At 39.1% G+C, this 22,346-nt stretch overlaps 1 protein-coding gene across 6 annotated transcripts; it reads left to right on the top strand.

Moving 5' to 3' along the window:
* The first annotated feature begins 855 nt into the window (after positions 1-855).
* Positions 856-12,242, top strand: crmp1 (collapsin response mediator protein 1). Of its 6 annotated transcripts, XM_055158139.1 has the most exons (15): positions 856-1,206; positions 1,696-1,704; positions 2,404-2,504; positions 2,589-2,773; positions 3,397-3,561; positions 4,711-4,772; positions 4,858-4,938; positions 6,686-6,754; positions 6,839-6,959; positions 7,867-8,023; positions 9,441-9,582; positions 10,048-10,218; positions 11,144-11,323; positions 11,905-12,070; positions 12,151-12,242. In XM_055158139.1, exons 1-15 carry the CDS (start codon positions 856-858, stop codon positions 12,240-12,242), a joined length of 2,052 nt encoding a protein of 683 aa, XP_055014114.1. The 6 variants fall into 6 exon arrangements, with proteins under 6 accessions (XP_055014114.1, XP_055014117.1, XP_055014116.1 ...); XM_055158142.1 differs by lacking the exon at positions 1,696-1,704 and having other exon boundaries at positions 856-1,167; positions 2,374-2,504; XM_055158141.1 differs by lacking the exon at positions 1,696-1,704 and having other exon boundaries at positions 856-1,182; positions 2,377-2,504.
* The last annotated feature ends 10,104 nt before the right edge of the window (positions 12,243-22,346 follow it).

Here is a 22,346-nt window from a genome sequence, read left to right as displayed (position 1 = left end):
TGATAGCGGCATTCACATCAGGAATCATTCAAAATTCTGAAAAGTGATCAACATTTTTAACTATTATTGTCATTATCAATTTAGATCAATTTAATGATCATGTGAATTCACAGCATAACAGTTTATGACCCTACAGCAGAACACTGGGGCGATTCAAGGGTGTAAGTGCTAAACTTTATAAATTTGCCTCCATCATTTTCGTGGTCAGTTTTATTTCGGTGGGCTTCCCTTTTAACTCAACAACAACATACGACTTTAATAATCGTCCTGAAAGGCATTGTTGGTTGGAGCTGTCCACCTGCGCCGGTGCTGAAAGGACAGTGTGGCCACTGAATTTATGGGGTCAGTTATTCTGATTCCAGCCTGGTCGTATTAGTTGAAAATATAAAGGTTTTGAACGCGTTTTTGATCAGTATCCACTGGCTGCTTGCAAACACAAAGTATCATGTGTTTCTTTCACTTTTTGGTGTGTGGGAAGTGCAAGCTCATGCTTGAGGGCTCAGCTCTGTCTCCAGCTCTGAGCTCCAGATGTGGGTTAAAAGGTGCGGGCTTTAATCTAATCCTCTGTTGCTCTGACCCACTGAGCGAGCACACAATGAGCTCTGCATTTTTGCGAGTTGCATGTTGATCGTCTTATGCTGATACAGTATATGCACTATGAGGCAACGCCCCCTTTAAAGCTGGAACTGCATGTATTAACGTGCAAGACTTTTGAGAGCACCAGTTATTGCTCACAGCAACCAGCCAGCTCGAGTACGAGGGAGGCTGAGCTGCAGCGGCCCGGCTCTGAAACGCCCTAACGAGGAGTCCTGTCGTCTCAGTTTGGGAGGAGTGAGTCCATCAACAACACAAGCCATGTCGGACTGCAGGAGAGAGTGGAACCGCGAGGACGAGCTGCCAGTCTATCTGGCGGGCCCTATCAACACCGGGCCGAAGCAAAGGAAAAGCTATGGCATGTTCAGCTCCGTGGAGGGCGCGTTTGACAGCAAGACCATAGACTTTGACGACTTTGCGGTTGGGAGAAAGGGCAGCCGCACCCCGAGGAGCGGCAGCCGGGAGAGGCTCCTGGACACCGGGGAGTCCAATGGAAAGAACCCCGCTAACGCCCCGGAGGCCCCACCGAGCAACGCACAGGTGGAGCACGAAGGAGGCGACAGTGCCACCGGAGTAAACGCTTCAACTGCAAATAACACTTTACTTGGAGAGGTATGAGGAAAGGCACACAGTAGCCTACATATTGGCTTCATTTATTTGTTGATTGTACAGCCTAAAAGTAAACAAGGTCTTATCTTTTTGTCATCAGTGGTTGGATTTCAGTGAGTTGTCTTTGATCATTACTCTGGCCTATAGCTGCATTATCTTAGCGCATTGTTATGGATGATTTCTTTGTGGAACTGTCCAATTCGACATGGTGCTGATACCACACAGCACAGAGCGCGTCACTTGTTTGTGTTTTGACATAGGCCTCCTCCACCACAAGTACTGAGTACTGTGATGTTGGGGCTTTGGGGGCGCTCTTTCTTCCCCGTGTGCCATACCACGAGCAGGCGCGCACGCACAGAGCTGTCACCTGCGCGCTTCCTGGCTGTCATACCTCCGCGCTCCCACCGAAAACACACCGGCTTTGATGTCCAACCCGTAAATACTAAGTAGCAACTGGGGGACAAAAGGGTTAAGCACAACATAGAGTACAAGTGTCAGCACATGTCAGAGGCTAGAACCCCAACAAGGCGGCGGGATGTCGGGGAGCACGGTACAGGAGAATTGCATCCCCCATCTGACGGTAAGAGAGCCGGCTAGCCTGGTTAGCCGACGCACCACAAATCCCGACACAAGGGATTAAATTCTTAGCGTGGAGAGTGGAGGCAAAGAGCATAAGGCTTCTTCTGTTACCCGACTGAGTGAAGACAAAGAGGCCACACATCTCCGGGCTACGTCTGTCTGTAATTAACCGTGCACTTAACGTTGCCTGTCAAAGCGATTATTATTTTAATTTGATGTGGCAATGAAACGGAGAGTGGTGCAGAAAATAAACAAAAGTGATAGTGATAGAAAAGAGGAGAGGATAGCTGCCTAACATAATTGCACTCAAATGCATTGCGTTGATTGTGTTTAGTGGACTGTACAACATAGCGATGGCAGTTCCCGATGTAATAGGCAATAGCAGAATAAACACAATAAATAATGCCTATCCAAAATAATCCAGCAATATCTTTTTCAAACCGTGAATGGATTTAGGTTGCCATAGAAACATAACATTTGCAATTCAGTCGTCCATGGTGGAGGAGGGTTCACATGCACATAATCCTTCCTCTGTGAATTTCATGTGTGTGATATGTTTAAGTGAAACATGTTCCCTCAGTCATTTCACAGCAGTTGTCTAAATTCACTTTTATTGTATACTCTAAACCACAGGGTGAAAAGCTGCTGATCAAAGGGCGGCGTGTGGTGAACGATGACCTGTCCATGTTTGCTGATGTCTATGTTGAAGATGGTATTATCAAGTGAGTATTTTCAGTTCTATTCATGTAAATCTGTTATTCTTCCCAGTCAAGCTAATGTGTCTTTTGTCTGTAAATGCCTTATAGAGAGGTAGGAGAGAACCTGATCGTCCCAGGAGATGTGAAGGTAATCGAGGCTAATGGCCGCATGGTGATACCAGGAGGAATAGATGTCAACACCTGCTTCATGAAGCCCTTCCTGGACACGTATCCTGTGGATGACTTTCTGCAGGGCACCAAGGCGGCCCTCAGCGGGGGCACCACTATGATCAGTGAGTGTGAACTTATCATAGGTACAACACAGGCCCACACTGTGTCTATTTGTGTTACTGTTATGCTGCGTGTATTTCAATCAGAAAAAAACAAGGACATATAGATTAGAATAATAAAACAAAAACTCAGAATCTTCGGATTGTTTTGAATTTATGCATCCAGACTCATTATAATTGAATAATTAATTTATAATCAAATCTGACACTGTTAGAGAAAGACAGTGTCTCCTGGTAATTTACAGACTTCACTTTGGTTTAGGGATAATTACATTACCTTTCACTTTTAGTCATTCATTTATTTCAAATTCAAATTCAAAAAAGTTTATTGTCAATTCTTCATACGAAACATATGAATAATCAAAATTGTGTTTCTCACTCACAAGTGTATAAATAAGTGATAATACATGGAAAAGTGTTCTTTGGAGAGACGCAGATTCCCTGTAATATATATGGTGTATCAGACATTTGCCTGTAATACCATATATTACTGTGATGTAACGTGCTACTAAAAACATACTTTTCCACTTGTTTAAATGTGTCCTTCATCTGAACTTGAATTTGTGTTTGCATAGTTATTATTTCTCTCAGATTGTAACCTTGACGACCTGTGCTCTCCCTCACAGTTGACCATGTGAGCCCTCAGCCTGACCAGAGTTTGTTGGCGGCGTTTGAGCGCTGGCAGGAAGCAGCCGATAAGAAGGCGTGCTGTGATTACTCTCTGCATGTGGACATCCCACACTGGGACGAAACAGTCAAAGATGAGCTGGAGCTACTGGTGCAAGACAAAGGTACATTTCACTCTTCCAAGGGTAAAATTTGTCTATAAGTCTTAAAGGTGCACGGTGTAACTTTTCTTGGTGGAGGGTCTGTCAGATGCTTTTCACCATGGAGATGTTTTGATGTTATTGCTTTGTCTGGAATGTTTTCACTGTATGGTATTAAATCTTTCACGGAGACCAAACCAGACCAAGTTACAGGTGAGATCTGTGGAGAGGTAAACCCTGCTCACAGTCAGAATGCTGTTTTTATAAGTATTTTTAAGTTATAAATGTATAATTTAATAAATGTAAGGTAGAGCTGTTTAAAGTCATGCTGGCAGAGCAATGACAAATCCACAGAAATAGGAAGGTGTCCGACCCCCAACCAAAAAGTAACTTAGTGCCCCTTTAAGTTGTGTTTTGCACCAGTGCAGCATCGCATTTGAGACAGATTTAGAGGCAGTTTGGCAGAAAATGTGCTGAATCCTCTTACAGCAGAACCCTTTTGTTTCATAACAGTGGCGTCATGGTGGCTGGCTGTAGAATAGGCTTGTAATCTGTTCTAAGTCAGAAATCACTTCACTTGTGAAACAGGAAAACTGCTCTTGTCCCCAGTTTTCATCTTTCTGCTATTTCACTTGGATGCGTTGTTTCACATGAATGTATAGAATTTCTTTGCCAAAAAGGCTGCATTGCTTCTGTACAAGTAATTTAAAGAGCCTGTATAATGCTATTTTCTGGTATACTGTATGTTATAATGCTTTTGTTTTAGTTTTTGTTTTGCTTCATTCACATATGTTTAACACAAAAAACCCTGTATATTTAGACAAATCTCAAATGGAAAACACTTTGTTCAACCTTGTCATGTCATGTGGTAATACATGTGTCAATCTCTACAAAACAAAAGGTAAAGGGCAGCAGTTTGCTTGAAAACTACTTCTACATGACATCGAAAAGTGAACAGAGAATTTTAAGCTTTGAAGATGTAGACAGACTAATCATAAAGGTTTACTCAAACATGTGTGAATAAAACAAAACACAACTCAGAGTATGCTTTTGAGGAGGTAACAACTTTATAACATGCCTTAGAGCCCACAAGAATCTATTAGGACCTTTGCTTGCTGTCTGTGTGTGAACGCTTGGTGTCACTAGTGTTTCTATCTTGGGTGTCTGTCTTAGGGATCAACTCATTCCAAGTGTTTATGGCCTATAAGGATGTGTTCCAGATGACAGACTCAGAGGTAAGTTATTTATTACCAATATCAGTATAATTTGCATGTGAGTAATGACAGTATCTGATATATTTCTTTTTTTTTTTTATTTTAGCTGTATCAAGCCTTCTCCTTTCTGAAGGAAATGGGTGCTGTTGTTCTAGTGCATGCTGAAAATGGAGACCTGATTGCACAAGTAAGTGTCCATAAAAGATACAGATTATTATTTGCTTGTCCAGCCAGTCCCTTCTACGTTCTCTTCAAATCCAGAAGGGACTGAATCCGGACAATTGAGCATGAACAATCTCAGTCCAAACTTGAGACAGTCCAAACACAGCTGCTAATTTATAAAAGTGTTTCTCAAATGCAGAAGATTCTAGTAACATCCAGAACAAAATATATTACTTTATCACTTCTTATACCTGAGATAAATAATAGTTTAATTTTTTCGATTGTTGATTCTGTAAAAATCTGCGTTGTTTGTCTGTCCCTTATATGTTTTTTTTCCCCTTTTATGTGTAAACCTGCTTGTTATGTGCTTGTTTTTGACATGAACAGACCATGTGTCTCTTTTCCTTCTTTTTCAGTTCCGATACCAGTTCTGATGCTATACCTTTAAGTATCCAATACCCAATATCAACCAGAGCAGAGACTGAAAACAATATTTATTTCCTTAAAACATAAATGAAATGATCCAAATGTGTTATGTAGCTGTTACGTATTTCTCAAGTAACTACTGAACAACTTTGCATGAGTAAAAATTCAAACAATATGCGACTTTCTGGGCTGACTACAACCAATAAATAGTCATACATATTGGACGCTTTTGTTGTCAGCCAACTTTAGTTCAAATATTAACCACAAAAAAAAAACCCAGTATAATTATCACTTGAAAGTTTTGTGGTCATCTGTATTCTTGCAGCTCCAGGCGCAGTGGGAAACAAATGGTAGTGCAGCTGCTGAAGATGACAGGTTTATATGAGGGCACAGTTATTAGACTAATGCTGATGATGAAGCATGGGTGCACACAGTGGTAAAGGTGAGGGTGCGAGCAACGCCGACAGCTGTGATGAAGGGAGGTGGCGGTCACTGGGAAATAATGATCCTGATTAAGGTGACAATTACCCTGAAGACTATGATCTATGTGTAGATAAATGAGGCCAATAGATTCTAATGAGAGCAAGTGAATTACAATGATGCGCTGCTTAATCAGTAATTCAGAGCAAGATGAAAAACCTTTAACTTCTGAGTGTGAGGACAAACAATACAAGAGAGATGTGGAAGTGGAGCGGGCTCATTCTCGAATATTCACTATTTATCGTGTGCCCTTTGCAAATGAAATAATGGATGTTTATTGAAGAGACGGGTAATAAAAGTTAATTAATTTCGTAATTAATGTATGCATATCAAAGGGTGCGTTGCAAAACTTTTTCTTAGTCTGAGTATGTGTGTGATTGTTGTTTTACTATTACCTGACCAGCCAGAATCACACGCTTTAACAAAATTTTTACCAAGACAAGTGGATCTGGAGATGTATCCTGTCTCTCTAATTTCAGAGGTTGATTTAAAAAAACAAACATGACTGCTTACACTTTTAAATATACATAAATGGCTTTTTCTCAGAATTAACAAACAAAGCACTGAACTATTACTTATCTCAGGTAAAATAAGTTATATATTTTGTTCTGAATGATACGAGAATTTTCAAAAGATGATATCTCCTGCATTTGCGAAACACGTGCTTCAAATTAGTGCCTGTGTTTGGCTTTTGAACAGAATGTAGAAGGGAATGGCTGATCAGGGAAGCACTGCTAACTGCCCATGTGATTGAGCAGAGTATGTCATATAAAGCTGAGAGCTGATAGAAACTACCCCTCATAAACCTAAATAAATAGACACATGCACGTTAATTTTTATTTACCAATTATTTCACACTATTTCAGGAACAGAGTAAAATTCTTGGCATGGGAATCACTGGTCCTGAAGGGCACCCTCTGAGCCGACCTGAAGAGGTAATGTTTGATTTTTAAAAACACATACCTTTAACAAAATGAATATGAATAATATAATATTTCTAATGTTATGATTCTGTTAAGTTGGAGGCTGAAGCAGTGTTTCGTGCTGTCACCCTGGGTAACCGCGTGAACTGTCCAGTTTACATCACAAAAGTCATGAGCAAGAGTGCAGCGGACACCATCACACAAGCCAGGAGAAAAGGTCTGGGAGATTACAAATGCTTAAAAGGCCCATATTATGCTATCTTCTGTTTCCTCATCAAAAACATACAAACAGTACATGGAATTGTGTTTTGTTGCATTCACACATATTAACACACAAACCTGCATATTTAGGCTCATACTGAAAACACACTATTCCACCTTGTGATGTCAAGTGGTAATTGTTGTCGAAGTTTTAAGCTTGTCCTGGAAATGGTGGAAGTAAAAGGCTGGAGACCAACTGGATGTCTTAAGCAAGAGAAGTTTATTTACCATCAATAATACGAGCCCGGGGAGACTTGAAAAATCAAAATAGTATGATTTCAAAAGAGAACATAGTTTGATCTTTGAGCGTTCAAGGCCCTTACTAAGCTTCCAAAGGAGGAGGTTTATAAAGCAAGTGGTGAGACTATGAAGGCCAGTAGGCACCAGTTAGTCAGCATTTAGTGAAATTATGAAGGCCAGTAGACAGTAGACAGCAATATGCCACAATTTATATAGTGGTATGCCAATGGTATGACAAGGGAAGATCATTGTGTAAATATAGCTTTTGTGTGTCAATGTTAAACTGAGATGTACTTGGAAGATAAATTACTTAAATTCTCTTACAGTAATATAGGAAGTTCTCCACTGTGTTTTTGAACTCTTTACTAAAAATCATTTGGATGATTTTAGCCCTGGAACTCACAATCTCTACTGAACATAAAAGGTAACTGTTAACTACTGCTTCATGACACATAAGATGGAACAGAACATTTTGACCTTTGGGAATGTAGACAGACTAATAATGCAGGATTATTCAAACATATGGGAATGAAAAAACAACAGGCGGTAACAACATTATATCATGGCTTAAAACCCACAGGAGTAGGACCTTTAATGAGTTTATGGTCCATTTCTGTTTCTAGGTTCTGTGGTGTTTGGGGAGCCAATCACAGCTGGCCTTGCTACTGATGGGTCTCACTACTGGAGCAAGAACTGGGCAAAGGCAGCAGCTTATGTCACTTCACCTCCTCTGAGTCCAGACCCAACCACCCCCGATCATCTGAGCACACTGCTGGCCTGGTACGTTAAAAGATAGAGATTTCCTTGGCATATAATAGTAATAAAGATGCACAAAACACTCTTCAGATGCAAGAGCACATTCAAACATATCTTTTCTGTCAATTCAATAAAAAACGCAATTACACTAGGAAAGCAAGCAGACTTACTCACATGAACTTAACGCCCTGCTACTCACTTTTGACTGTCCTCAATTCCATAAATAGCTCCAGAACTACAATCCTTCATCATCTGTTGCCTTGGATACCATGTTCCTCCTACTCTTGAACTCCCCTCTCGTCTCCTCCGCTCGTGCCTGAAGCTCGAGCCTTTCCTGTCACTCCAGTGTTGTCATAATGCTTTTCTTATTTCTTATTCGGCTGGAAATAAATGTCTTTAGCTACATTTCCAAGATACAAGGACAGAGCACTTGTAACGATTACACAAATTAAATTCACTGACTAATTAACAAAAAGAATGTGCTCGGTGACACATTGTGATGGTTATAAATCTAACTCTCTCTTATTCATAATAAGATGAAGTCTCATAAAACTCCTTTGTGTTGTAGTTTATGCTTTAAAGGCCGTACTGCAGTAGTGTTGCACCAGTTTGCTCAGCTCTGTTTTGTTTGCCCTAGGCCTAGACAAGACTTACACTTTTAATGCACATGCTCTTTAGGGACCCCCAGTGGCTAAAACGGAGAAACATCACTTTACGTAAGAAATGCAACCATACTCCATTCTCTCGCAACGTCTCTTGTTATAACTTTTAGAATTGACAGCATCCATCCATAAAATTGCATTGTGTAACTTTTCTGGTGAGTGTCTGCAACCTGCTTGTCTCCATGGAGTTGTCATTGTTTTGTCTGGAATGTTTCATAGTATGGCGTTAAACCATTCTATCTTCATGGAGACCAAACCAGACCAAGTTACAGGTCAGATCTGTGGAGAGTTAACTTCGCTCACAGTCAGAATGCCTCTTGGTATTTTTGAACTATAAAGCCACTTATAATTGAATGCATGTAAGGTAGAGCTGTTTAATGTCATACAGAGGAACATTCGGAGCAGAGCAGTGGCATATCTATAGAAACCAGCAGCTGTTTGTCTCCATAGAGATGTTAATGCTTTAGTTTAAATTGTCCAAAGTATGATATTAAACTAATCTGTGTTGCATTTATTCAACTACAGATGCTATTTATGGCTAAAAAATATCTTTAAAAACATCTGGTCATGCTGTGATTGGGCCTCTCCACAAATCTAACCTATAATTTGGCTTGCAAGTCTCAGTGGAGATCCACAAGATTATGGCCATAATGCGGAACATTCTAGAGACAGCTCCATGGAGACAAGCAGATGACAGACCCTCCAGTCAAGTACCAGTGTGCAGAGTGCATCTTTAAAATACGATTTACTTAAAAATGGACTGTTTATTTTTCATACAGTGGGGACCTACAAGTTGTGGGCAGTGCTCACTGTGCGTACAGCGTGGCCCAAAAAGCCATTGGCAAAGATAACTTCACCCTGATCCCAGAAGGAACCAATGGAGTAGAGGAGAGGATGGGGTTTGTGTGGGACAAGGCTGTGGTGAGTGTGCAGAATTAAAATACACCATTCAGTATTCATTACAGACTTTGACAAACTTTATTGATCCACAAGGGAAATTATTTGGACACAATAGCTCAAAATCACAATATATTATAATACCAACGGGCAAAAATAACTCAAAATAAGTAGCAAAATAGCGAGAGACTAGTGTCAAATAAGGCATAGTTATATAAATGTACATGTACAAGTAAAAATAAAATATAGAAATATAGTTATACAAATATATCTCATCTATATACAAGATGCCAGTGACACAAGGAAAAATGAAATAATGATTGACAGGACAAAGGGATATCTGTTACATGAGGACGCGTTGTTGTACAGTTGTATAGTACAGTTGTATAGAGTACAGTATGAATGTAGTCCTGTAGCTCTCACTGTATCTCTGCCTTTACTCGTCTTTATTACATATTTAGGTGTTTTTCTTTCTTTTCTTTCTTTCAGGCAATTGGGAAAATGGATGAAAACCAATTTGTGGCCGTCACATCCACTAACGCTGCCAAAATCTTCAACCTGTACCCACGGAAAGGGCGGATCGCAGTGGGCTCTGATGCCGACATCGTCATCTGGGACCCTGACCTCATGAAGACGATCACTGCCAAAGACCAGCAGTCGGTGAGGGCTTCAAACAATTCTGTATTCGACTATTGATACTTTGCAATGATCTCATGCTGGGTGCGTGTTTCTATGGTGCGATGTTCATTAGTTACCAAGTTACCGATGCACACATTAAAAATAACTGCCATAAAAGTTTTTAGACAGTCTGAAAACTCAAGAAAAAATACAAAATGAATTTAGACAATACATTTTCAGGAGCTTGTGATGAATACGAGTGTTCAAGGTCCAGTTTAGGCTGAGAGTGTCTACCTGAAAAACTGTAGGCTAATAGCTATTTTTTGTCTGTAATTTTATGTGTGAGATAAGCACAAATCAGCTCACCTGTCGTAGTTAAAACCAAATCAGATCTTTCTGGTCAGACTGTGTTAAAATAAAGCTCAGATTATGTCTAAATTGAGTAACAAAGCTTCTAACAGAATAGTGCTTTCATTTAGCTTCATGTATGTAGGAATGTTTGTGATATCAGCTGCAAAGTGTCAATAAAATAGTACAAAACTAGACTGAGGTTTAGTATAAAATTTTGCCACACAAACCACAAACTTTATTACTTATTATTTATTTAAAATATAAACCCACTACAATGAAATTCATCGTGACTCAGAGCACTTACTGTTGTTAATATATTCACTCTCGTATGCCCTAATCCAGTCTGCTGCTGCTTTGAGGGATTATACCCCTCCACCCACCACCTACTCTGTCCCATCCCCCCAAAATCACTGTCACTGTTCTGCCCGCCCGCCTTCACCCCTATTTTCTCAGCTGCCTCCTCCCCTTCCTTCCAGCCGTTTGATGCAGGGACCCCAGACACTACATGCTATCAGCGTTGTAAATGGTGTTAGGGATGATAGAGCACTTCTTCTTTGTTCTCAATAATTCCCGTTTAACATTTCCTCTGTGTGTCTTGCTTATCCACTCTTACCAGGCCTCTGAGTACAACATCTTTGAGGGTCTGGAGTGCCGCGGGGGGCCGGCTCTGGTCCTGTGTCAAGGTCGAGTGGTGTATGAGGACGGAAAACTACAGGCTCAGCAGGGTACCGGGCGATTCATTCCACGCAAGCCTTTCCCTGATTTGGCCTACCAGCGCATAAAGTTCAGGAACCAGGTATACTGAAAGAAAGAAAAGCCGGGTGCATGATGTTACAAGGGTGGCTGCTTTGTCATTTTAAAGGGACAGTCTGTAAGATGATGGTTTTACCTTTCATAAACTTGACCTATCCCTGTTCCCAGTGAGGTAAACACGTGCACAACCTAATATTAATTTTACTGCTAATAATTCCAATTTCTTCCTTAGAAAAAAACGACATGATAGCACAGTGGTGTAGGTCATAATTTGGTGTTTTGGTTCTCAAGGGGAATAGAAAAGAGTCTCTCATTTTGCTTTCAAATTTCAGTGCTTCAATGTTGAAATCAAACTGTTTAAAATCTAAATCTTCACTCCCTAAAAGCTCAGCACCTGAAGCCAACCATTAATCTATGCAAGCACAACCTCTGCAGCTCAGGGAGTGAAAAAAGTTCTGAGCTTTTATATGAGACATGGCCTGTCCATATACTGAAAATGAGAAAAATTTGTCTGCGAAATGAAAGTTAAGGCACAGGCAACCCAGGTTCAGTTGCTTAATTATGCATGTACACGTTTTCTTACTGTTCATTTAATATAATAATGTGGTAATCCATTTTGTGCAGGTGAATAACAAGAAGGGTGTGACCCGTGGGCTTTATGATGGTCCAGTCTATGAAGTGCCATCCATGCCCAAATATATAACTCCATCTCCTTCTGCCAAAACATCACCAACTACCAACCAGCCCCCTCCTGTACGCAACCTCCACCAGTCCAACTTCAGCCTATCGGGTATGCAACACTATTATTTTTTACTTTATTAGAAGTATGCCTACCTAGAATTAACTCTGAATAAAATCTGTTCTTTGCAGGGGCTCAGGTAGATGACAATGTCCCACGAAGGTCTGGCCACCGCATTGTAGCACCCCCTGGTGGCCGTTCCAATATCACCAGCCTTGGTTGAATGCTGCAAAGATAATCTTCACCTTTCTTTTAGTGTATGTGAGTGCAAATGTATGATTGTCTTTGTGAGGGTACCAGCTATGGCTGAAAACCTGTGTAGTTTCTGTTAAAGTAATAACACTTCTTAGAACATTAAGTTTGTATAACTTTGCCTTGTGCTCACGGTCACTGAGGAGCAGCACATTTCAGACCTGTTCACTTTGTGTAATATACGATCATGTAAGAATAGACTGGCACTCTCACACTGAACCACACAGTAATATTGATATTATACTCTTATAAAATGTAACTGTTATAAGAAAAACATGTATTTTAGCATGACTGATACTTCCACTGACTGTCTCACTGTAGTCAGCTTTAAAACATGGTGCTTTTTTCAATCCAAAGTTGTTTTTATAGCAATATGTGGCTCACATTTTGCATGGATATATCACACTTCTTGCTGACAGAGACACACTGGAGAGAAACAGGGCACATTGGTATTCCACAAACACACGGTTGTATTTGCTGTCTGCTTCTACACATTATGCATACGCTATACCTGTCTGTAGATCTGGAATAGATTGATTCCAACACAACTGTGAAACATTATGCAAATCTATTTATAATGTCTTCTGAAGTATGACTCAAGTGGATCACAGTTCACACCAGTACATGTTGTATTACCAGCAAAATGGATTTCTAACAGTTTTTTTCCCCAAGTAATGTTTTGGCCCTAATGCGTCTGTGTTGTCTGACAGGAGCAGATGTGCTTATGGACTTTTCTTACACTGACTTGCCATAATTTCCTCCTCCAAAAAACAATCACGCTGCAGTTTTATGCTTATTTAATTGTCTTGTTTGGTACATTTAGTGTTTTATGATACTTTGTTTTTTTGCTTTCATTGTCTGGTGATTCAAGTGAACTCACAAATGATCAATAAAGATGACTCTTGTATACCACGATGTTTTGTTTTGTTAATTTTTTTTCAGTTTTAGAGGCGCAGTTGAGCATGAGTTACTTCAGAGTTGCCCACTCGCTGGAAGGTTGCCGGTTCAGTTCCTAATCTCACCACTATCAACATATCATTAGTTTGGGGTGGCAGTAGCTCAGCATGTACTAATGCACATCCTCTAAAGTTCAAAACTAAAATCCTGAATCGTGCTTCTCACATAAAACTCACCGGAAAATCCCCTGTACCATATTTTGACATTGCAATTCCAGCTCCCACAGATGAATACTTTCATTGTGTCACTGGACAAGACACTTTATCCGCTTCACCCTCATTGTCTACATAAACTGGTGTCTGAAAGGGTGAGTGGTTCCTTGATGTAAATAGGCCTGTCACGAAAACAAATTTTGAAGCATGATGTATTTTTACACAAATATACAGCGTTAAATGATAATATTATATACTACTACTTAATGCCACTGACACAACAACAATAATACAAGTTAATCCCAGTAAACCATTTTTAAATATATAGTATTATTCAAAGGCCTGAGCTGCAACAAATAAAAAGTGTAATGAACCAATAAATAGCCAATGAAGTTATCCAACCCTCTACAGTTCAAATCTTATAGTATTACAATAAAAATAAACCAAATCTTCCCACTTTTGCAAAGAAAATGTACACACGATAAATATTGAACCCCAATATATTCTTCCAACTTTCATATATTGAATGATAAGTCAATATAGTAATCATCAGGACAGACCTAGATGTAAACCACTTTGAGAGCGATGAAGGTTGACTGCAAAAAGCAATATCTAGATAATTTAAAGTGGCTTAAATTAAGAACATTTTACTTTCAACGTAAATTCAATTTACTTACTGGAATAAAAATGTGCAACATGAGATTTTGTTTCTTATTTTAAATGCTAAGAGTTGTTTTTTCTGATCTTAAGTGTAACAAGATGTATTTTCATTTAAAAAGTGTTGTACCATTGGTAGATCATTTTACTTGTCAAGTGAAGTTTATTCAGTTTGATTTATTCTTAAATCAAGTAATTATAACTCAGCTACATTTGAGTTTTTGCAGTGTAACATTTGTGACCATGTGGTGGTTAGAGAGGCCATCGACTGGTGTGACTAACAATGTTGTAAGTAAGATGTGTTTATGTCCTCTGGAATAGTCAGACAAACCAGTGCTTACCTTGTTAAGCATGTGTCAAAGCAGAGTTTATCAGCTTGTCAGGGGCCTTAAGAGCCATAACGCTGTGTGTCATTAGCAGTAGTATCCCGGGCTCATGTGGAGTCCCAGTGGAGTGTTTACTTTGATCCACGCCTCTGAGAATAACAGCCAATTTAGTGCAGCTGGTTTACATGTCTCATCTGGCAGAGACGGCCTTTTCTTGTTCCAGAAAGATTCCTCATAGGAAAACTGTGCAACTTTGTTCAAAATTTAATTTATTCTGCCTCTTGAGGATAATATTATTTGTCTTTGTGTGGAGGCAGGTTGATTAGCTTAATTAAAATTCAGCTTCAAAACGTATGTGTATGCTACAACTTTATGATAGTTTTTTGATAAATCTATATTAAAAAATCAAGCTATTTTAATCTTTTAATTTTATGTTCTTGTTTACTTTAGGCATAAGATAAGTTTAATAAATAAGTACATGTGATTATATAAAATTAAAGGTGCACTCTGGAACTTTTTTGATAGAGGGTCTGTCACCTGTCCAAGTAGTCTTTTTTTGAAATGTTATTCAGAATGGTATTTAATTCTACCATCTCCATGGAGAAAAGCAGGCCACATCACCAGGCCAAGTACAGGTCAGATCTGTTATGTGGTAGTTTTAAGAAATCAAAAACACATCCAAGATTTATTTGTTTAAATGACATACTGTGGAACATCTAAGGCAAAGGAATAACATCACCATGGAGACCAGCAGCATGGTGGACCCCTCACCAGAGTTAAGGAGTGCACCTTTAAAAGGTTTTAGTAAATATTAACATTAATATAAAAGATAAAAGCGAATCAAATTGCTTGATCATGGAAAGTGAAAACAGCTGCATGGTTGGATGGGCAAAAATGTGTTTACAGAAATTTCTCTTTTTTGCATAGTTACAGCAAACAACTCACCCTCTTCTTTCTTCACTTTCAAATAAAGTGACTGTACCCATTCCTGGCTCAGACCTCCATGTGTCAGTACCATCTGTTTGGGGAGCCAAGGTGCCCTGAGCTCCCCAGACCCAATCGAAGCACGAGAGTGTGTTTGTGCACCTCTGAAGTGTAAAGCAGAACATGTGAGGATTGTGTTTTTGTGAAGACCAGGGGCTAAACAGGTGCTAACACAGAGGTGGCTGCTGCTCCGAGCTAATGCACAGTGAGTGAACCAGCTGTGCTCCCCCACTGATTCAAAGACCCTCTCAATACAGCAACTGTGTCCAACTACCTTTGTTATGAAGAGACTGTGCAACAACATCACTATTTGTTGTGACTTATGCTCACTTAAAGGGCCAGTACCTGATTTTTCAAACCATGAGTGATGTTCAGTGTAAACTGTGTAAAGTGTCTGATCTCATGAGTCTCATGGAGCCTATCAATCTCTACCCTCTGAAAGATACATTTTCACTCTTGAAAATGCACCAGACAGAGAATCGACTGCCTTTTATTAGTTGTTAAATGATGATGTCGCTTCTGGATCCAACTTGGCAACTTTACAGCTGTTCCAGCTTTGTTTTTTATTATTATTATTATTATTATTTTGTCACAATTCTGCATGTCTTGAATTGAGAAGTGACACACTTAACAACACTATCAAGTACAGAAGTTGTTTCCCATGCATGATACTTAGTGAACTATGTTCCTGATTTGATGTAGTTATTAGTTAAGTACCAAAATACTAAGTAAAGTTCTTGTGTTTCTCAGTCTATTTTTTTTTTTTGTCAGTTATCTGCATTTACAGTACACTTCATGATATAAAGGCTATTTATCTCAGCCAGAAGAAATTGGTTGTCCTGCACAGTCATTTAGGCCGTGGTCCCTTGTCCCACTTATTTAGAGAATGCCCCACTTTTTTATTGATGCCTCATTAATTATAAATAGTGAGATTTACATACATGATAATATGTTTTTTTGTTTTTTTTCGCAGACTAGATTGAAACAAGTTGGCATCTATGACTATTCCAATCTCTCTCTGTCTTATTACTGACAAAAACAAAAAATATATATATTATTGCGCTTATATGAAATGTATATAATATTTGGGACTGGTACAAAGAATAATTATGATTCTAGTGAGGTACAGAACAAAAGGTACGTTTTTAAATCTCTATAATACAAAAATTAAGGGTTGACTAATAATAATAAACTTAACAAAAGGCAAATGTCATATTAGCTTCTTCTGTTTTGAATTTCAATAAGCAACAAATTGGGGTTTAAGAAAATGAAATGTCCTTTCGGTCAGACTTTGCACTTGCACTGCTAACAGAACTGACAGATGTTTTTGGAAACTAATTACGGATTTATCCACAAAATTACATGTTTCAAAATTACAGCCCTGCCATGATGACAATATCTATTTTCTGAGCTCAGAGCTGTGATTTTACAGAAACAATCAAAAAAGGAGCTGTAATAGAAGTTAAAAAAGCACACAACAGCTGGTAGCTATGTACTGGAAACAGCAGCAGCCACACTGTTGTCATCTGTTCTTTTGAAGTCAAGCAGCGTCCGCTCTGGTCCAATCAGCAGATGGGTGCCACTACTGTAATCACCCAAATCCCCCATCAGGGCCCATCTCCACCTGCAGCCTGTCCCATCACACACGAAATGAACTTTAGATATAGAATAACAAATTATATAGTTTTATTGTGTTGAAAGCCATTAAAGGGCTCATATTACCTTATGATCTGTTTCAATGTTTTAAATTACCCTAGAATTGTGTTTAGTTTAATTAACACATGTTTAACACACAAATCCTGCATATTTAGGTTGTGTTCTTCTCTCAAATAAGAAACTCTCTGCCACCTTATGATTCTCCACTGTCTTTTTAAACTTGATACACCTTCACTTGAATCATTTGGATGATTTTAGCCCTGGAATTGCCACTCTCTGCTGAACAAAAAGTAAAATATAGCTGTTAACTTGAAAACAGTGTATTTTGAGCTATGGAGCTGTAGACTGACTGATAATGCAGGTTCACTCAAATATGTGTGAATGAAACAAAACATTTTAACATTTTCTCTGCTTCTAAATTGGCCGTAAAATGTATTCTTCATCAAAAAGAAGTGATAAAATTAACAATATAAACAAAATAATATATCTTTTGAATAGTGGCAATAACAGGAAGCTGAAACGGATTAGTATTGCCTGAATAGTTTTACAGTATATTGTTGTTGGTACAATATTGACAATAAACATAACATTGATAGCCCCAATGTAATGTAAGAAAATTACATTAACATTCTTAAGTCAGCCACAGTGCTATAAAAGGCATTCTCACATTTATATAACTATAGGTGGGAGAAATGTCACAGCTAAAAGCTTATGCTGAATGCTTTGTGCAGCAGCCTTGAGTGATGGCAGGGCTTTGACGAGTTCAGATGCTGACCATAAACAAAAGAGACAGAGATGCCCACACAGACAAAGAGACACAGAGAGACAGGGAAACTCACAGAGACACAGAGATGCCCACAGAAATACAGAGACAAAGACACAGGGACACAGAGACGCAGAGACACAGAGGCAGAGAAACAGAGACACAGGGATACAGAGATGCCCACAGGGACACAGAGACACGGAGATTCCCACAGAGACGCAGAGACACAGAGACACGGAGATGCCCACAAAGACGCAGAGACACAGGGTGACACAGAGACACAGAGATGCCTACAGAGACACAAAGACACAGAGAGGCCCACAGAGATGCAGAGACACAGGGTGACACACAGACACAGTGACACAGTGACACAGAGACACAGAGAGACGCAGAAAGACACAAAGATGGCCACAGAGACACAGAAACATGGAGACACAGAGACACACAGAGGCACAGAGACACAAAAAGACACAGAGATACCCCCAGAGACACAGAGATGCCCACAGAGACACAGAGACACAGAGACACAGAGAACACAGAGACACAGAGACACAGAGACACAGAGAGACACAGAGACACGGAGATTTCCACAGAGACACAGGAGAGACACAGAGACACAGATACACAGAGGCAGGATCAGCTCAAACCCAGTGCAAGGCATTAGAGGTGCACAGGAGGTTTATAGCTATAGAAAAGAACTGCAATCTGACGTTGTTTATCACATTTGTGGGTATTTCTCTTATAGAAAAACAATTTCTTCTTGCACTATACGGCTATGGCTTTGTTGTTAACCAAAAGAGGGCATTTGGGGACAACACTCAGAGGTGTATTGTCCCCACTCTGTTACACAATTTACTTGAGACAAAATTGTACTTCTCAGAGTAGTTTTCAGACACCATGTTCAGTTGAAGTAGCAGCTCTCATATTTGAGTAAAAGGTTTGGAGGGCGACTCTCCACAGTTCTGAATTGTAATGTGTGCTGTAACCTACTTGTCTCCCTCATGATAGATGAGTGTAATCTATACTGTGGAACATTCTAGACAAAGCAATAACATTTCTGGACATCATACTTGTTTGAAGGAACACTTCTGTTACGTGAGGATAAGCTTTGATTACTCTTCCCACCAGGCTCGTCGACAGAAATTTAGGGGTGTGGGGCAAAAAAACTCACATGGGCCTCTTTTAATATTAATTAGAGACTCCAGGGCCCGAGACAACAAACCACTGTTGACTCCCCTGCTTACCACTGTGAATAAGTCTAGTGCTAATATTAAATGACTTGAACATCTGTGTTTCTTGTGTTTTATTTTTTCATTTTATGCAGTCCATCTGTATTTATTGCATTGTCCTTTTAATTAACTTTAAATCATAAATCAGATATTATGTCTAGACAGTTACTCTTACAATTACTCCTACTAGAGTAATAGTTCTTCATGACTCATATTTCATTTATTCAATGACAAAACCATAACATTTTGTACTTTTACTTGAGTTACTATTACTAATATTACTTTAAACTTGAAGTAATGTTGAAAAAGTACATGTTACAGACTTTGTGAAGGGCTCCTCCTAAGTAAACGCTACCTTTTACCCTCCTATTCCGATGTCCCTGACTCTACCCACCTCTGTTGCTTTCAAAAGTATAATACCAAATGATTTCAGAATTGTGCTAAAATATATTTCATTTAAAACATTTTACTGCTGTCAATATGAATTCATAAGAAACCTCCACTAATGCTGAGAATGTCTGAAGGCAGTCTGGGAAAAAAAGGCAACACTATTCAGTCCAAAACTCTTTTTAAAATCCATGAAAGCTTCTCACCACTCCAAAGCCCATTTGATATACTGAGCACAGAGCACTGGCTAAGATTCTGGGATTTATTCCATCATATGCCTCCGTCCAATCATTTCCTCCATCTCCTTAAAAATCAATAGAACGAGCTCTCGGGCCTAGAATTTAATTAAGAGTTCAAAGAATCTGACATTCTTTTTCGCACTGCAGACAACTTTGTATCCATTTACCTGCCAAAACAAATGATTTATTTACAAAGGCTTTCACGAGTATTGCCTTTCTGAGATAAACCCTGTCTATTTGATCCATCAGAGAGTTTTGATGTTTGAAAGAGAGCGGCTAATATCTTTTATTGTGTTTCTTAATGATTGTGTTTAAAGCTGGCCCTGGAGGAAGGGTAACGCCATCAAGTGAAACCAAATCAAGAGTAATTTGGTTTCTATTAACCGAAATGGAATGTGCTTCTCTTGTGTCGTCCTTTTGCAATCAATACCAAACATAGAAATAAATAACTCATGCCTTCTAATTATAATACACATTTAGACACAATTAAATTTGATTTTGTAAGACGTGATAATGATAAATGCTTTTAGAATAACATTGTTTATGATATAGTATGACACACAGGCTCCTATAAACCTAATAGAGTATGAAGATAATTAAAGTGGAAGTCATGAATAATATTGGGGTGTAACTATCTTCACTCTAACTGACAACAACACCTTCTGGCTGTCATCTGAAATAGCTTAAAAACTACTTAAAACTACTACTGCTATAACTAGACCTATTACTATTATTACTTCTAGTGCTTTTTTGCTCTTTATAAAAATATTTATAAAGAGATAACACTTCTTTTACCAGAAAAAGCTCAGGTCTTTCAATGTGTGCAGCAAGTTCCTGGACAATGAACGGATTGACAAACTGATCCGTAAAGCTGGTCACGTGATCGGCTGTGAGCTGGAGACATGTGTCACAGTGAGGGACAGGAGGACGCTGGACAGGCTGCGCTCCATCACGGACACTCCTGCTCGCCCTCTGCACCGGACGATAGAGGGACAGAGGAGCTCATTCTCCAACAGGCTCCTACAGCTCCACTCAAACAGTGAGAGATACAGGACTACATTCATACCATCCTCCATACAACTGTACAACAACTCACCCTTATGTAACAGATAACCTATGTCATGTCAATCACTGTTCCATCTTTGCACTGTTTCTCCTTACCCACCTGTTGTATATAGCCCGGATATACGTTGTATTAATATATATGTTTACGTGTACATATATATTTGTACCTTATCTGACTACTGTGTCCAAATAATTTTCCTTGTGGATCAATAAAATTTGTCTAAGTCTAATTCTACTAAAAGGTTCGCTATGTAACCATTGGAGGGTCCTTCACTTATCTCTGTCTCAATGTCTCTCCTCATAGAGACAAGCCAGTGACATCAGTTGTCAAGTTACAGGTCTGATCTGTGAACAGGCAACTCCACTGACAATAAGAACAGTTTTTCTAGGACTCTTTAAATTAAAAACATGAATAACTGAATATATTAAAGATATGTTTAATGACATACTGAGTGAAACATTCCAGGCAAAGGAATATCTTATCCATGGACATAAAAAAGTGAAGGTACCCAGCTTGAAAAGTTACATAGTTTTCTCGTGTGTCTGCTACCTTCTTGTCTCCATGGAGGTGTTTTTGCTTTCCCTGGAATTTTCTGTGGTATGACTTTAAGCATTTCCATCTATCATTTTTCATTACATATGTTCCTATTGCTCAAAAATACAAGAATTCCTTCTGTGAATAGGAGCAACTCTCCACAGATCTGAATTGTAATGTAGCCTTGTGCTCTAATGGGCTTGTCTCCCTTGTGATAGATGGTTTAAAGTATACTGTGGAACTTTCTAGACAAAGCAAAAACATTTCCATAGAGACAAGCAAGTGCACCTTTAAGTAAAAATATTCAGAAATTGTACTTGGATGGATAAAGTCTTCATGCTCCAGCTCCGGTGTAGGCACATTATAATGTAACAGCACAGTACTACTTAAAGACCACATGGTGTCGCTGTTGTATACTGGAGGAGGTGGGACACGGATTGCGGCTCGTTTGACATTGGAGTCCTTCACACTAATCTTTGCAGTGAGCACAGCGCACGTCACTCTCTAAACCCAACATTTGGAGACAGAGCCTGTCAAAAACTGAATTGTGTTTTAGATGACATACAAGCCAATGTTTTCTTCTATTTTCAGTTTATTTGCATATAGAAAGGTTACAAATGATCCGTTACAGTGCTGCATGTAGTCGCTTAAAAACTTGCCAGACGCAGATATGTTTGCCGTTTTTAATGTCAAACTTTTACAGTCATCTTCATACCAAACCATTCGCCAAGATCTCGTCCTTCTAGTCATAGCAAATGCAATTAGTTCATAATGTAAATACAGTAAAGATTCAGCAAAACAAAATTAAAAATTAAATAAAATTATAAAAACCAAAGAAAATCTCAGCCAGCCTCGTATAAAACAAACAGTTTTTTTCAACCATTTTTCTCAAGTGCAGATTTTGTAAGCATGCCATAGTCTTGTTCTGGTTCCATTTGCCTGGTTTCTACAGTGTAGTTTTAAATCTGTACATGGCTATTAGTTAATAACAGCGTAAGGGGGGATGACAGCTTCACCATGTCCTCGAAGTGTCCTATTAAAAAAGTAGTCTTGATTAGTGCATGGTACATGATTGGTGTTCACCGTCTCCCCTTTTTGTTTTGCAGTAGTAGACCCAAACATTTT

This window comes from Boleophthalmus pectinirostris, unplaced genomic scaffold, assembly GCF_026225935.1.
Source record: "Boleophthalmus pectinirostris isolate CB_2022bp ecotype Guang Dong unplaced genomic scaffold, ASM2622593v1 HiC_scaffold_22, whole genome shotgun sequence".
Lineage (NCBI taxonomy): Eukaryota > Metazoa > Chordata > Actinopteri > Gobiiformes > Gobiidae > Boleophthalmus > Boleophthalmus pectinirostris.
The sequence above is the reverse complement of the archived record's forward strand: the minus strand, read 5'-3'. Positions and strand labels throughout refer to the sequence as shown.